Source organism: Hypanus sabinus, chromosome 18, assembly GCF_030144855.1.
Source record: "Hypanus sabinus isolate sHypSab1 chromosome 18, sHypSab1.hap1, whole genome shotgun sequence".
Classification (NCBI taxonomy): domain Eukaryota; kingdom Metazoa; phylum Chordata; class Chondrichthyes; order Myliobatiformes; family Dasyatidae; genus Hypanus; species Hypanus sabinus.
In genome coordinates, this window is record NC_082723.1 from 73,383,583 (window position 1) to 73,400,367 (window position 16,785).

At 43.7% G+C, this 16,785-nt stretch overlaps 1 protein-coding gene across 10 annotated transcripts in view; it reads left to right on the plus strand.

Moving 5' to 3' along the window:
• Window positions 1-16,785, plus strand: part of arvcfb (ARVCF delta catenin family member b) — a 551,538-nt gene that overhangs the window by 529,969 nt on the left and 4,784 nt on the right. For 7 of the 10 annotated variants that reach the window (XM_059994656.1, XM_059994661.1, XM_059994662.1 and 4 more), the window contains 2 exons: window positions 728-819; window positions 2,795-2,907. In XM_059994656.1, coding sequence (XP_059850639.1) covers window positions 728-819; window positions 2,795-2,896 — 194 coding nt within the window. In that variant the 3' untranslated portion in view covers window positions 2,897-2,907. Of the gene's footprint in view, window positions 1-727; window positions 821-2,794; window positions 2,908-16,785 lie in introns of those variants that run through there. The other 3 variants (XM_059994655.1, XM_059994659.1, XR_009516569.1) reach the window with 2 other exon arrangements.

Below are 16,785 nucleotides of genomic sequence, written 5' to 3' on the forward strand. Positions count from 1 at the left end.
CACAACACCCAATTACACCCACGTGACCAATTAATGTACTAACCCATATACTTTTGCAATATAGAAGGAGTTGAACACCCAGTGGTCACGGGGTGAGAGTACAAGCTCCTTAAGGGCAGCAACAGAATTGAACCCAGATCACTGGAGTTGAATTACCATACCACCCCTGTTACTTTCATAATATCTTGTCTAAGAATTTTTCTACAATGGGCATTTTGATATCCTTAGTGTATTATGTCCATCAGATGACTATATCTTTTCACTGCATTGTATAAGACATAGGGGCAGATTTCGGCATTTCAGTCCATCAAGTCTGCTCCACCATTTGATCATGGCTTTCTTCTCCTGCCTTCACCCCATAATCTTCGACACCCTTACTAATAAACTTCCCATCAATTTCTGCTTTATATATCCAATGACTGGACTGCACAACTGCCTGTGGCAATGAACTCCACAGATTTGCTACCCTCTGGCATACTATACCTGCCTCTTTCTTATACGTGGCTTAACTAATTTTGTTTAAAATCTGCTTGAGGGAGCAGGGGCGGTGCCTTGGTTATTCCATTGTTTCACATGCACTGGGTGCTAAGCCTTAACTGGATGGGAATTTGTCTGGTTTCTTTAACTGAAAATGTGATGTTCTTTATGATATAAACAGCACTGGATGACAAATTAATTTTTATACTGCAGAATGCCATTTATTTGAATTATATATTTGTCACCACAGATACGTATTCTACTCTTGATCAGAGCGAGAAAGAGCGCAAGTACAAGACTACAGATATTTCTGGGGACGCCTTTGAACGGCAACCATTGCGGGTAGGGTTCATTACAGTCTTCCAGTGCAATGAATTAAAATGCTGTCACACATAGGAGGCAGGTCTTGTTGGGACAATCATTTCGACATTGCCTTTGTAGCATGTTTTGTTGGCAATGGCTGTTGTTTATGGCATCTGTTTGTAAAAGCAGTTCTGAAGGGAAAAATGACACTTGTTTTCACTGTCATAGTTGGTGATGACCTCTATGCTTTATCTGCTTTCTTGCTCCCTTACAAATCTCTTATCCTGCAGTTATCCTTTCTGCATTTAATACGTTAGCTATTTGCATGAATGTTTAACGTTTCCTCATTCAGAACAATGTTTAAGTGTGTGCATAAATTTTGCATGAACTGCATCCTCAGTTTGCTCCAGAAATGTCAAGGCCACACAAAAATGTATTTTCAAAGTATCTCTGAGCTTCATGGGGTTCTATCAACCTTTGAGAGAAGCATGTTTGATCTCCTTTCATTGCAACAGTCCTCTGCAAAACCATTCCAGGTTTACAAGCTAGTAGGTCACATTCAGATTTGGAAACAGCAAAAAAATTAGTTTCTAAAATTGAAGGCATTACTAGTAAGCTAAGTATTTTTTTTAAATAAAGTGGTTTCATCTGGTAGCTCAGTATGGTCTTGTGGAGTCAGAGCAAAGTACAGCTCAGAAAGAAGCCCTTCAAACCATCTACTCCATGCCAAGTCATTGAAACTGCCTGTTCCCACTGACCTGCACCAGGACCATAGACCTCCATACCCCTCTGATCCAAACTTCTCTTAAGAGTTGAAATCAAGCTCACATGCACCACTTGTGCTAGCAGCTCATTCCATGCTCTCACCACCTTCTGAGTGAAGTAGTTCCCCCTCATGTTCCCCTTAAACTTTTCACCTCTCACCCTGCTTGCATTTACTCTGTGATACCCTTCATAATTTTGTATACCTCTGTCAGCTCTTCTCTTAATCTTCTACATTCCAAGGAATAAAGTCCTAACATATTCAGTCTTCCCTTATGACTCAGGTCCTCCAGACTCAGCAAAAATCCTTGTACATTTTCTCTGTTCTCTTTCAACATTATTTACAGCTTTCCCACAGGTGGATGTACATAATACCCCAAATCAGCCCTACTAATTTGAAGCCTTATACAGCTTCAACATTACATCTTGTGGCTAGAATAATCATGACACACTCCATTAAAGATATTGTAAAATAACTTCTGAATAATCTGCAGTCCAACCTAGTATTTTTTTCAGCTGCAGATTTTATTCTTTAATTACTTTCTGTTGAAGTTGCTGCAAGATGGCTTTTGCACTTGGTAAATGGTGTAGTTGGCCCAAGCACAGTCAGATGCAATCTTTGAGGTGGAATGGTTTTTGACCTAATCTTATACAACAAAATGATTGTTCAAATTTTTAAGTTAACCCTTTTCTAAAATTATTTTTCAAGGATGTTTGGAAAAATAAGTTCAAAAATTAAACTTGAAGGGAAAGGAGAATTAAATATTCTGGAGAATCAAATGCTTTATAAATTCTGCATATTTAAATTGTTAAATATTTTGTGTTGGTGCAAACCAGGGGTTCCCAACGTGGGGTCTATGGACCCCTCAGTTAATGATAGGGCTCCATGACATAAAAAAAAGGTTGGGAACCCCTGGAGCAAAGGGATTTTCACATTATTTTCAATCAAGACCTTTCATTGATTTGAAACTTCACTGTAATATTTTAATAGTTTATGTTAATATGTTAAGATATAAAGTGAAGTATTTTCTCTGCCTTCACCTTTTGTGTTTTGAAAAAAGAAATTAAAAGATTGTTGTATCTTTATCTTGCTAAATTCTAATGCAAATTCCATATGAGAAATTTTTATGTGGTCTTGATCTTCGAACTGTTGAGTATACTTTATTGCTTTCATTTTTTGACTAACTTGCCTTTATCTATACCTGTTTTAAGGCCAGCTCTCTTGCAATTAACCCTTTCCCTGTTGCCACAGAATGATACAAATAAGAGAAACTTTGACAGGATTAATAGGGCCTCAGTGAATCTTGTGGATGCTCATGACACTAAACCTCAGCCCGTTGACTCCTGGGTCTAAGTGCATGCATGGTAGGTGTCTTTGGGTTGCAATCATAGTCTGTGAAGTGATAACCTCCGATTACATTAAAGTAAAATTGTAAATCGTGTAACTTGTTTTAAAGTTGCAGAGACGAATTTGCGCTGGATTGCTTCAAAGTTCAGAAAGCTTCAAAGTAAACTTTATTATCAGAGTACATTAATGTCACTATATACATCCCTGAGATTCATTTTCCTGTGGACATTCTAAGCAAATCTGTAGAACAGTAACTGCAAACAGGTTCAATGAAAGATCACCCTGAGTGCAAAACACAACAAATTCTGCAAGTATAACTAAACAGCAATAAATAACACGCACATGAAACAGCGTGATAAAGAGTCCTTGAAGTGAAATCATTGGTTGTGAGAATATCTGAATAGATGAGTATATCTTCTTCTGTTCAGGGGCCTGATGGTTGAGTAACTGCTTCTGAACCTGGTGGTGTGAGTCTTGAGGCACTTGTATCTTCTACCTGACTGGACTGTAGCTGAAGAAAAGAGCACGGCCTTGGTGGTGGAGACTGCTTTCCTACGACAGTTCATGTAGATGTGCTCAGTGGTTGGGAGGGCTTTCTTTGCCTGTGATGTACTGGGCCAAATCCACTACCTTTCCTGGTTTTGCCACATCAGTCAGAAGGACATTATTGCAAATAGCTAGATCGACTGAGAATATATGTAACACTTATTGTAATATTCTGTTTCTAACTACGACAGAAAACATTTGATGCCTCAAATTTTTGTCTGCAATTTTATTTTCCTCTCCTGTCAGCTGACTTCGTAATATATCAAATTTATCAAGAGTGCAAGTTCAACCACATGAATTTGAACAGTATTCCATTTAACTTCCAGCAGGACCAAGCACCGATTCCATAGTAGTGATGTGGAGCAGATCATTGGTGTCTGTTGTCCAAAATTGCTACCCCCAGCTGCCATTAAAAATTAGAAGCAACACACACAAGATGCTGGAGGAACTCACAAGCAGGCCACACAGCATCCGTGGATAGGAGTAAACGATGTTTCGGGTTGAAACCCTTCCTCAGGACTAGAAAGGAAGGGGAGGAGTCAGACTAAGAAGGTGGGGGGAGGGGAGGAAGTAGTACCAGGATAGGGGGAGGGGTGAAGTAAAGAGTGGCGGAGTTTATTGGTTGAAAAGATGAAGGGCTGATAGGAGAGGACAGAAGACCATGGAAGAAAAGGAAGGGGAGGAGCACCAGAGGGAGCTGATGGACAGCTAAGAAGAGAAGGTGTGAGGAATGCAAGAATGGGGAATAGTGAAGAGTCTCAGCTCAAAACGTTGACTGTTTACTCTTCTCCATAGATGCTGCCTGACCTGCTAAGTTCCTCCAGCATTTTGTGTGCGTGTTGCTTTGGATTTCCAACATCTGCAGATTTTCTCATATTTAAGTTTATAAGTGATCAGTTTATTTATTTATGTCCTGACTGTTGGACACCCCCAGGATGTAAAGGATTGTTGTTAACTCTCAATGGAGTGAAAGGATGTAAAGAATTTCGTGCATCAGGTTATGTCAAGGTGCTTAGACCTGACAGATCACCACATTACAAGATATGGATACGAGTTAGCACTGCCACAGTTTTAATGAATATTCTTGAGGTGCTAGACAGCTTACCCTTGTCCTTTTTGATGCCTCAAAAAGGCTGCACCCATCATTAAGGACCTCCACCACCCAGGACATGCCCTCTTCTCATCAGGGAGGAGGTACAGGAGCCTGAAAACACACAGGTGATGATTCAGGAACAGCTTCTTCCCCTCTGCCATCCGATTTCTGAACGGACAGTGAACCCATGAACACTACCTCACTACTTTTTCTCTTTTTGCACAAACTTTTTAAATATATATCTGCTTACTGTAATTTAGTTTATTATTATGTATTGCAATGTGCTGCCACATAACAACAAATTTCACATCTTAGGCCTGCGATATTAAATCTGATTCTGATCACAGTTTTTTTGTAGTTGTTTTAACCCTTTGTACTACACACCTACTTGTTATTTAAAGAAACAGATCAGGAACCATTCCAAACTGCAACTTCCGGTTGCTAATTATAGGATTTTTCTAAAGAGCCACTGGCGGAATTGTGTGGCATTTTGACTGGATCTTTCAGCTCTTGCAAATAACACAGATACTTCCTGCCTATCGCTTCCCTCTGGGTCATCCCCTCCTTCTTTTTCTCCCATCAGATTCCTTCCTCTCCAGCCCTTTACCTTTCCCACCCACCTGGCTTCACCTATCACCTTCCAGCCATCCTCCTTCCCCTCTCCCCCACCTTGTTATTCTGGCAACACATACGACACGCTGGAGCAACTCAGCAGGTTGGACAGGATCCGTGGAAACGAGCAGTCAACGTTTCGGGCCGAGACCCTTTGTCAGGACTGAAGAGGGAGGGGGCAGGAGCCCTATAAAGAAGGTGGGGGAGGGTGGGAAGGAGGAGGCTGGTAGGTGCCAGGTGAAAAACCAATCAGAGGAAAGATCAAGGGGCAGGGAGGGGATAGGCAGGAAAGGTGGTGCTGCTTCCTGCACCCATGCTGAGCTCGTCAATTTCATCGACTTTGCCTCTAACTTTCACCCAGCCCTCAAATTCACTTGGTCCATCTCGGACACTTCTCTCCCCTTTCTTGATCTCTCAGTCTCCATCTCTGGAGATAGACTGTCCACTGACATCTTCTATAAACCCACTGACTTCCATAACTACCTCGACTATACCTCTTCCCACCCTGCCACATGCAAAAATGCTATTCCCTATTCCCAGTTCCTCCATCTCTGCCGCATCTGCTCCCAGGTTGAGGCTTTCCGTTCCAGCACATCTCACATGTCCTCTTTCTTTAAGGATCGTGGTTTTCCTTCTGTCGTCATCAATGATGCCCTCACCCACATCTCCTCCATTTCCCACACTTCGGCCCTCACCCCAGCCTCCCGTCACCACAACAGGGACTGTGTTCCCCTTGTCCTCACCAGCCTCTGGATCCAGCATATTATCCTCTGCAACTTCTGCCACCTTCAACAGGACCCCACCACCTAGCACATCTTTCCCTCTCTACCCCTCTCAGCTTTTCGCAGGGATCATTCCCTCCGCGACTGCCTGGTCCACACATCCCTTCCCACAGATCTCCCACCTAGTACTTATCCCTACACCTCCTCTATTACCACCATTCAGGGCCCCAAACAGTCCTTCCAGGTGAGGCAACACTTCACTTGTTAGTCTGTTGGGGTCATCTATTGCAGCCGGTGCTCCCGGTGCGGCCTCCTCTAAATCGGCGACGCAGATTGCGGGACTGCTTCGTCGAGCACCTCCACTCTGTCCGCCACAACGGACGGGATCTCCTGGTTGCCACCCACTTCAACTCTGCTTCACATTCCTATTTGGATATGTCCATACATGGCCTCCTCTACTGCCATGAAGAGGCCAAACTCAGATTGGAGGAGCAACACCTCATATACTGTCTGGGTATTCTCCAGCCCCTTGGCATGAACATTGAATTCTCTAACTTCTGATAATTCCCTCCCTCTCCCTTCCCCCATCCCAGTTTCACTCTGCCTCCTCCTCTGCCGCCTTCTACCCATAGTGCTTTCCCCTTGCATTCCTTCTTCACCTTTCTTGCCTATCCCCTCCCTGCTTCCCCTCCCCCCACCCCTTGATCTTTCCTCTTACTGGTTTTTCACCTAACACCTACCAACCTCCTCCTTCCCACCCTCCCCCCACCTTTTTTATAGGGCCCCTGCCCCCTCCCTCTTCAGTCCTGATGAAGGGTCTCGGCCCGAAACGTTGACTGCTCGTTTCCACGGATGCTGCCCGACCCGCTGAGTTCCTCCAGCATGTTGTACGTGTTGCTTTGACCCCAGCATCTGCAGTGCACTTTGTGTTGGTTATTCTGGCATCTTCCCCCTTCTTTTTCAGCCCTGAAGAAGGGTCTTTGCTTGATATGTCAACTGTTTATTCATTTCTATAGATGCTACCTGACCTGCTGAGTTCATCCAGCATTTTGTTTGTGTTGCTTTGGATATTCAGTACTTGCAGACTTCCTTGTGTCACAGATACATCTTGCTCTGTCTATATCCGTGCTTAACCTGCATTTGGTAACCTTTCCATTTCTGCCAAATCACTTTAGAAACACTCAATTTTTAAAGGATCCCCCCCTCCTCACAAGATGACCCCCTACATTCAGGGTTTTGAGGAACTCGTAAGTTGTCCTTTGAAAGTTCTTGAACAAAGGTAATTTACAATGTACAGTAATCTTGCTTTTGGAAGATTATTTTTCTTGGCTTTTTATTTTTGTCATAGTTCCAGTCCTCCTGGATTGTACAATGAGAATAAATGTTTCTGATCACAGTACAGTGCTGACAGGTCACACTGCATCGCCTTGTGTCCACAGGGAAGGACCAGTTACATGGAACTCACTGCCAAAGGCGGTGGCAGAGGCAGATGCGTTGGTTTAAGACACTTTTCAACCGGCACATGGATGAAAGAAAAATGGAGGGCTATGTGGGAGGGAGGGTTAGACTGACCTTGGAGGAGGTTAAACATTGTGCGTCAAAAGGGCCTGTACAGTGCTGTACTGAAGTCGCAGTATGAAATAGGCGATATACAGGTCTCTAGTACAGTCTTAAAATGGCTACAAAAAAGAAATTCTTTTACACAGACAATGATAGGCTATCTAGCCTCCATTGGTCAGGGCCGACCGTCGACCGCGGATGTTGCATCCTAGCTGTCTAGCTACGCGAGCCAGGGCAATACGATATGGAGAGCAAGCTGATGCCTAAGCAGTAGGCTCACCCCCTCCACACATCTGATGAACCCAAAGGAACGGCAGAAACTGATCCAGCTCCAGAGTTTGGCTCAGGGTTCATCCCCAGGAGTGGGCATAGCCACAAGGCAGCAGAGGTTTGAGATCAGAGCTTTCCTTCTCCTCCATGAGCTGCTGATCACAGCTGACAAGTTTCATCTGTCTAAAGCATCTGGTTTTAAGGTTCCAGTTCTCCTGTCAGTAGAAACGGTTACACTGGGCTTAGTAGCTAAGCCGCATATGAAGTCCAGGAGCTGGACTTAGTTGTCAGAAGCTACTTGAGATACAAGCCACTGGGGGCATTTAATAGGTAGTGGGAGCTTATCCCCATTACCACCCCTGGCTATAACTACCTTAAGGAACCTCTAGCATATTCACTTGGGCCATGGCTGCTCTAATTCATACGTTTATCTTGTAATGATGCCAGTATATCATGTCCAAGCAATATTACCCTTTATTGGGAGCATCCATCTCACAAATAGTGAAAGTAATCCAATAATTTCTATGCTTTTGCCCTCTGGGAGTCATAGAACATTACAGCATAGTTCAGGCCCTTCGGCCTACATTGTTATGCCAACCACTTAATCTACTACAAGATCAATCTAACCCTCCCTCCCTCCTCCATAGCCTTCATTTTTCTATAGTCCATTTGCCTATCTCTGAGTCTCTTTACTGTGCCTAATGTATCTGCCTCTACCACCACCCGGCAGTGCATTCCATGTACCTACCACTCGCTGTGTGTTTTAAAACAATCTCTTCTCCCCCCCCCCCCAGATTTCTTCCAATCACACCCTTTCACAAATTACACCCTTTTTGTATTAGCCATTTTCCCTGGGGAGAAGGTCCTTGGCTGTCCATTCGATCTGTGCCCATCATCTCTTACCAGCTTGTGGACCAGGTACAGGTTGCTCACTCAATCTGTAACTGTGCCATCACTAACACTTGCAGCTTCTACTTATTGCTTAGCGTGGATCTTCACAACTGGGTGATCACCAATCCCTTTGCTAATTGTATTGGTCCACAGCATAAAAAAGGTTGGGAACTCCTGGCTTGGAGTGATGCTCCTGATGCCCTGGTGTCCTTTCCAAGCTGATTTAACCAGCTAATCATAAACACAAGATTCTGCAGGTGTTGGAAATCTAGATCAGTACACACAAAATACTGGTGGAACTCAGCAGGTCAGGAAACATCTATGGAGAGGAATAAACAGTCAATGTTCCGGGCCAAGACTCTTCTTCGGGACTGGAAAGGAAAGGGGAAGATGCCAGAAGTTGATAGGTGAAGACGTGGTGGGGGATAGGGGAATGAAGTCAGAAGCTGGAAGGTGATAGGTGGAAAGGCTGGGGAAGAAGGAATCCGATAGGAGAGCAGAGTGGACCATGGGAGAAAGGGGAGGAGGAGGGACACTGGGGAAGGTGATTGACAGGTGAAGAGAAGAGGTAAAATATACAAAATGGGGTATTAAAGAAGAGGGGAGGGTGAAGGGGAAAAAGTTACTGGAATTTGGAGAAATTAATATTCTTGCAATCAGGTTGCAGGCTACAGGAATATGAGATGTTTGTCCTTGAACCTGAGAGTGGTACAAAACAAAAAGCAGGATTTCCTGGTGGCCAGCCATTTTAATTCCTATCCCATATGGTCTTCTGCCCCCAAGAGGCCACTCCCATTCTGTTAGTGGCCAGGCATACAGTCAGTAACATTTTATACTTTGCAGACACTGTGTCAAGTCTCTCATTAGAGAATGTCTTTGGTTTCTTTTGAATTCACTGTTAAGTCTCAAATTACCCACCGTTTCAAGGTCACTAGTAATATGGACAAAACTTAACAATTAAATTGGATTTACAAGCAAAATCAGCAACTGGTTTTGTTATTATTGTCTTAGTTTAAAGGTTTGCAAATGATATCAAATGGATTTATAGTTAGTATCAGTGAATCCACTCTGTGTTCATATCATCGTGACAGAAAAGGCTGAGTTGCTCTTGCCCATTGTTGATACAGTTCACACTTAATGTTCTTTTCCCTGCTGCCAGTCAAAATTCACTCCAGCACTGCTGGTGTTGGTTCCAGTTCAGATGCTCTACTTTAATTTTGATGTTATCCTGACCTTTAAATTTGCCTCAGTGTTTAAACCCAAGAATCAACGACTTTTCAGACTGCAGCCTCTTTGCCTGGAGAGTCAGTAAAGCAGACACCTCAGTCTTTGACTGAGTCAACAACAGATCATAAATATCCTTTTCATTTCGATAGTTTTCAATTTGAGATGTATTTTTTCCCTAGACTTCAAAGGACCCTGAGCTCCTGGATGACTTGCACAGATTTGGGTGTGTTGTGCTGACCTGTGGTGGGAAAATTAGACATAAGACATAGGAGCAGAATTAGACCACTCGGCCCATCAATTCTGCCATTGGATTATTGCTGACCTATTATCCTTCACAACCCCATTCTCCTGCTTTCTGCCCATAATCTTTCATGCCTTGACTGATCAGGAGCCTACCAAACTCTGCTTTAGGTATACCCAACGCTTTACCCTCCCCACAGCCGCCAGTGGCAATCAATTTCACAGATTCACCACCTTTCAGCTAAACAAATCCCTCCTCATCTCTGTTCTAAAGGGATGTATTTGTATTCTGAGGCAGTGCCCTCTGGTCCAAAACTTCCCCGCTATTGGAAACAACCTCTGCACATCCACTCAATCTAGGCCTTTCAATATTCCTAAGGTTTCAGTGTGATTCCATTTCCCCTCCTCCCAGCACCCCCTCCCCACTCTTCTGAACTGCAATTAGTGAGTACAGGGCATCAAACACTCCTCATATACAAGACTCTTCCACTATTGGAAACATCCTTTCCGCATCCTCTCTTTCTGGGCCTTCATGGTTACCTGTGTGCTTGTTTTGGCACATCTTGAGATAATAAAGTGGTTTGTTTCAGCTGCCTCTTCAATTTATAAACATTGACCTAAAGTGAAAGATGAATAATCAATGATCAATGAAACAAAATCTGCTGAGTAACTGCTAAAACGGTTCTTGATAGTTCAGGGAAGCAAAATAGTCAATCTTTCAGCAGCAACACACAAAATACTGGTGGATCAGGAAGCATCTATGGAGAGAAATAAACAGTCAACATTTTGGGTTGAGATACTCCTTCAGGACTGGAAAGGGAGGATTGCAAGTTAGAAGCTGATAGGTGAAGCCAGGTGAGTGGTGAGGGGATTGAAGTAAAGAAGTTGGGAGGTGATAGGTGGAAAAAGTAAAGGGTTGGAGAAGAAGGGATCTGATAGGAGAGAGTAAATTATGGGAGAAAGGGAAGAAAGAGGGGCACCAAGGGGAGGTGATGGGCAGGTGAGGAGAGAGGTAAGAGAAGGGAGAATCGATGTTCATGCCTTCGGGTTGGAAGCTACCCAGGCAGACTATGAGGGGTTGCTCCTGTAATCTGAAAGTGGCCTCATCATGGCATGTCAGAATCAGAACGTGGATTGGAATTAAAGTGGTTGACCATTGGTAAATCCTACTTTTTCCATATGGAGTAAAGTTAATCAGCGAAGTGGTCCTCACATCAGTAAATGATCCCAAAAGATTTGCAGATGAAGTGTTGTCTCACCTGGAGGACTGTTTGGGGCCCTGAATGGAGGTGAGGGAGAAGGTGAATGGGTAGGTATAGTAATCTGGCCATGTGCAGGGGAAAGAGCCAGAAGAGAAATTAGTGGGAAGAGACAAATTGACAAGAGAATCACAGAAGGAGTGATCCTTGCAGAAAGCAGAGAATAGTGGGAATTAAAGATGTACTCATGGGTCCCGATGAAGATGGCAGAAGTTACAGAGAATGACGTACTGAGCGTGAAGGCTCATGGGTGGTAGGTGAGGACGAGGAACTCTATCCTGTTAAGGCACCTGGAAGTTGAGGTGAACACAAATGTTTGGGAAATGGAGGAAATGTGGGTGAGAGCAGCATCAGTGGCAGGGGAAGGGAAACCCTGTTCTTTGAAGGAGCTCATCTCTGCCCTGGAAAGGAAAGCCTTGTTCTGGGAGATGAAGTTACTTAGAAAAGGGAATGGCACTTTTACAGGAGACAGGGCAGGAAGAGGTATAGTCAAGATAGACATGGGAGTTGGTAGGTTTATAAAAGAGATTGGTAAACAGTTTGTCTCTAGAGATCATGAAAGGGGAGAGAAGTGTCAGAGGTGGACCAGGTAAATTTAGGCACAGCAGCATTTGGTATCTTTTACATTTTCCTCCACAGAAAGTGAAGGCCTTGCAACAGTTTATCTGTCGTCATCCCCTGTGCTCCAGATGGTGTAGCATTCTGTTAATATTTAGTGAAATATCAGCCTAGGCTGTTGCCAAATTTAAATTGCTTGGATCTGATCTCTAATTGGTTTAACATTGATAGATTTTCACCTTGATGTAATGTCTACAAATTGAATCATTATTGCTTTAACCATATAACAATCACAGCACGGAAACAGGCCATCTCAGCCCTCCTAGTCTGTGCCGAACTCTTAATCTCACCTAGTCCCACCTACCCGCACTCAGCCCATAACCCTCCACTCCTTTCCTGTCCATATACCTATCCAATTTTACCCTAAATGACACAACTGAACTGGCCTCTACTACTTCTACAGGAAGCTCATTCCACACAGCTATCACTCTCTGAGTAAAGAAATACCCCCTCATGTTTCCCTAAACTTTTGCCCCCTAACTCTCAAATCATGTCCTCTTGTTTGAATCTCCCCTACTCTCAATGGAAACAGCCTATTCACGTCAACTCTATCTATCCCTCTCAAAATTTTAAATACCTCGATCAAATCCCCCCTCAACCTTCTACGCTCCAATGAATAGAGACCTAACTTGTTCAACCTTTCTCTGTAACTTAAGTGCTGAAACCCAGGTAACATCCTAGTAAATCGTCTCTGCACTCTCTCTAATTTATTGATATCTTTCCTATAATTCGGTGACCAGAACTGTAAACAATATTCCAAATTTGGCCTTACCAATGCCTTGTACAATTTTAACATTACATCCCAACTTCTGTACTCAGTGCTCTGATTTATAAAGGCCAGTGTTCCAAAAGCCTTCTTCACCACCCTATCTACATGAGACTCCACCTTCAGGGAACTATGCACTGTTATTCCTAGATCTCTCTGTTCCACTGCATTCCTCAATGCCCTACCATTTACCCTGTATGTTCTATTTGGATTATTCCTGCCAAAATGTAGAACCTCACACTTCTCAGCATTAAACTCCATCTGCCAACGTTCAGCCCATTCTTCTAACTGGCATAAATCTCCCTTCAAGCTTTGAAAATCCACCTCATTAACCACAACACCTCCTACCTTAGTATCATCGGCATGCTTACTAATCCAATTTACCACCCCATCATCCAGATCATTTATGTATATTACAAACAACATTGGGCCCAAAACAGATCCCTGAGGCACCCCGCTAGTCACTGGCCTCCATCCCGATAAACAATTATCCACCACTACTCTCTGGCATCTCCCATCTAGCCACTGTTGAATCCATTTTATTACTCCAGCATTAATACCTAACGGCTGAACCTTCTTAACTAACCTTCCATGTGGAACTTTGTCAAAGGCCTTGCTGAAGTCCATATAGACTACATCCACTGCCTTACCCTCGTCAACATTCCTCGTAACTTCTTCAAAAAATTCAATAAGGTTTGTCAAACATGACCTTCCACGCACAAATCCATGCTGGCTACTCCTAATCAGATCCTGTCTATCCAGATAATTATAAATGCTATCTCTAAGAATACTTTCCATTAATTTACCCACCACTGATGTCAAACTGACAGGTCTATAATTGCTAGGCTTACTTCTAGAACCCCTTTTAAACAATGGAACCACATGAACAATACGCCAATCCTCCGGCACAATCCCCGTTTCTAATGACATCTGAAAGATCTCCGTCAGAGCTCCTGTTAGCTCTACACAAACTTCTCTCAAGGTCCTGGGGAATATCCTGTCAGGACCCAGAGATTTATCCACTTTTAAATTTCTTAAAAGCGCCAGTACTTCCACCTCTTTAATTGTCATAGGTTCCATAACTTCCTTACTTGTTTCCCACACCTTAGCCAATTCAATATCCTTCTCCTTAGTGAATACCAAAGAGAAGAAATCGTTCAAAATCTCTCCCATCTCCCTCGGCTCCACACATAGCTGACCACCTTGATTCTCTAAGTGACCAATTTCATCCCTCACTATCCTCCTGCTTTTAATATAACTGTAGAAACCTTTCGGATTTACTTTCACCTTATTTGCCAAACCAACCTCATATTTTCTTTTAGCTTTTCTAATCTCTTTCTTAAGATTCCTTTTACATTCTTTATATTCCTCAAGCAATTCCTTTACTCCATGCTGCCTATATCTATTGTAGACATCCCTCTTTTTCCGAACCAAGTTTCTAATATCCCTTGAAAACCATGGTGCTTTCAAACCTTTAACCTTTCCTTTCAACCTAACAGGAACATAAAGATTCTGTACCCTCATAATTTCACCCTTAAATGACCTCCATTTCTCTATTACATCCTTCCCATAAAACAACTTGACCCAATCCACTCTCTCTAAATCCCTTCGCATTTTCTCAAAGTTAGCCTTTCTCCAATCAAAAGTCTCTACTCTAGGTCCAGTCCTGTCCTTCTCCATAATTATATTGAAGTTAATGCTATTGTGATCACTGGACCCGAAGTGCTCCCCAACACATACATCTGTCAGCTGACCTATCGCATTCCTTAACAGGAGATCCAACACTGCCCCATCTCTAGTCAGTATTTCTATGTATTGTTGCAAAAAACTATCCTGCACACATTTCACAAACTCTAAACCATCCAGCCCTTTTACAGAATGAGCTTCCCAATATACATGTGGAAAATTAAAATCTCCCACAATCACCACCTTGTGTTTACTACAACTATTTGCTATCTCCTTACACATTTGCTCTTCCAACTCATGCTCCCCATTAGGTGGCCTATAATACACTCCTATCAGTGTTACTACACCTTTCCCATTCCTCAATTCCACCCAAATAGCCTCCCTAGAGGAGCTCTCTAATCTATCCTTCCAAAGCACCGCCATAAGATTTTCTCGGACAAGCAATGCAACACCTCCTCCTCTGGCCCCTCCTACTCTATCGCACCTGAAGCAACTAAATCCAGGAATATTTAGTTGCCAATCACACCGTTCCTGCAACCATGTTTCACTAATAGCTACAACATCATAATTCCAGGTATCAGTCTACGCCTTAAGCTCATCCACCTTTCTTACAATGCTCCTAGCATTAAAATAGATACATTTAAGATACTCTCCACCTCCTCCTCTCTTTTCATCCCTAACAATGCATTCAAATTTATTATCCTTTTCTTTCTTCTCCCCTACATCTTCGGGCTGAGCGCATCCCTTCTCCATCACCTGCCTTTCCTCCCTCACACACTGTCTACTTACTTGCTCTACTGGTGAACTAACCTCCTCTCCCATAGTTTCCTCAAATTGATTCCCGCCCCCCCCCCCTCCATCTTACTAGTTTAAAGTCTGCCCTGTAGCCCTAGCAAACCTCCCCACTAGGATATTGGTCCCCCCAGGATTCAAGTGTAACCCGTCCTTCTTGAACAGGTCACGCCTGCCCCAGAAGAGGTCCCAATGATCCAGAAACTTGAATCCCTGCCCCCTGCTCCAATCCCTCAGCCACGCATTCATCCTCCACCTAATTCCACTCCTACTCTCACTGTTGCGTGGCACAGGCAGTAATCCCGAGATTACTACCTTTGCGGTCCTTCTTCTTAACTGTCTTCCTAACTCCCTATACTCTCGTTTCAGGACCTCTTCCCCTTTCCTACCTATGTCATTGGTACCTACATGTACCACAACCTCTGGCTCCTCACGCTCCCGCTTCAGGATATCTTGGATGCGATCAGAAACGTCCCGAACCCTGGCACCAGGGAGGCAAACTACCATCCGGGACTCCTGATCACCTCCACATAACCGCCCGTCTGAACCCCTGACTATCGAGTCCCCTATTACTATGGACCTCTTTCTTCTATCCCTACCCTTCTGAGCTACAGGGCCATCCTCTGTGCCGGAGGCCCGGCCACTGTCACTTCCTCCAGGTAGATTGTCCCCCACAACAGTACTCAAACATGAGTACTTATTGTCAAGGGGTACAGCCACTGGGGTACTCTCTAGTACCTGCCACTTCCCCTTCCTGACCGTGACCCACCTATCTGCCTCCCGTGGCCCCGGAGTGACCACCTGCCTGTAACTCCTCTCTATCACCTCCTCACTCTCCCTAACCAGGCGAAGGTCATCGAGCTGCAGCTCCAGTTCCCTAACTCAGTCCCTCAGGAGCTGCAGTTCGGCGCATCTGGCGCAGATGTGGACGTCCGGGAGGCTCGGAGACTCCAGGATCTCCCACATCCGACACAGAGAACAACAAGCTGCCCTCACACTCATACTTCCCGAATAACTGAAAATAACAAGGAGAACTAAAAGATAAGCCTACTGTGCCCTCTTCTGCCTAAGCCCTCTGAGCCCAAGCCCTACACTCTGCTCCCGCAAACGAAGCTGCCCGCTGCTTAAGGCTGCATTCTTTTTATATCTTCCCTCCTTCCCAGGCCTCCTTCACGCCTCTCAGAACTCTGATCTGAGAAGTAATTTGAAAATGGCCGCCGCTGCACTTCCTCTCAAAGCCTCGCTGTCTTCTTTCAAAAGAGATTTGTAACTTGCCTCTTTCCTAAATTTATAAATGCCATGGATTGAATAGATTGAATTTAAAGTATGAATTTACTTCTAAATTACCTTTGTAGGTCAGCATGAAATGGATTTTTAAAATCTTGACTTTTATACAGTAAGTTGTTCAGTTAAGGGAATGTTATTTTTGCCATGACCATTCCAGCAATGGGTGTCTGAATCAAAAACTGGAGTTGGGATTGCTCCTTTTTGCAAGTTAGTGCACTCATTTGTTGAAGGCACAGAAAAAAGGGTGTGACTTTACTTTTTAAAAATTCCTTTAATAACTTTCAGTTCGGTCTTTGGACTTCCAAGTCAAATCATTGTTATCTTGT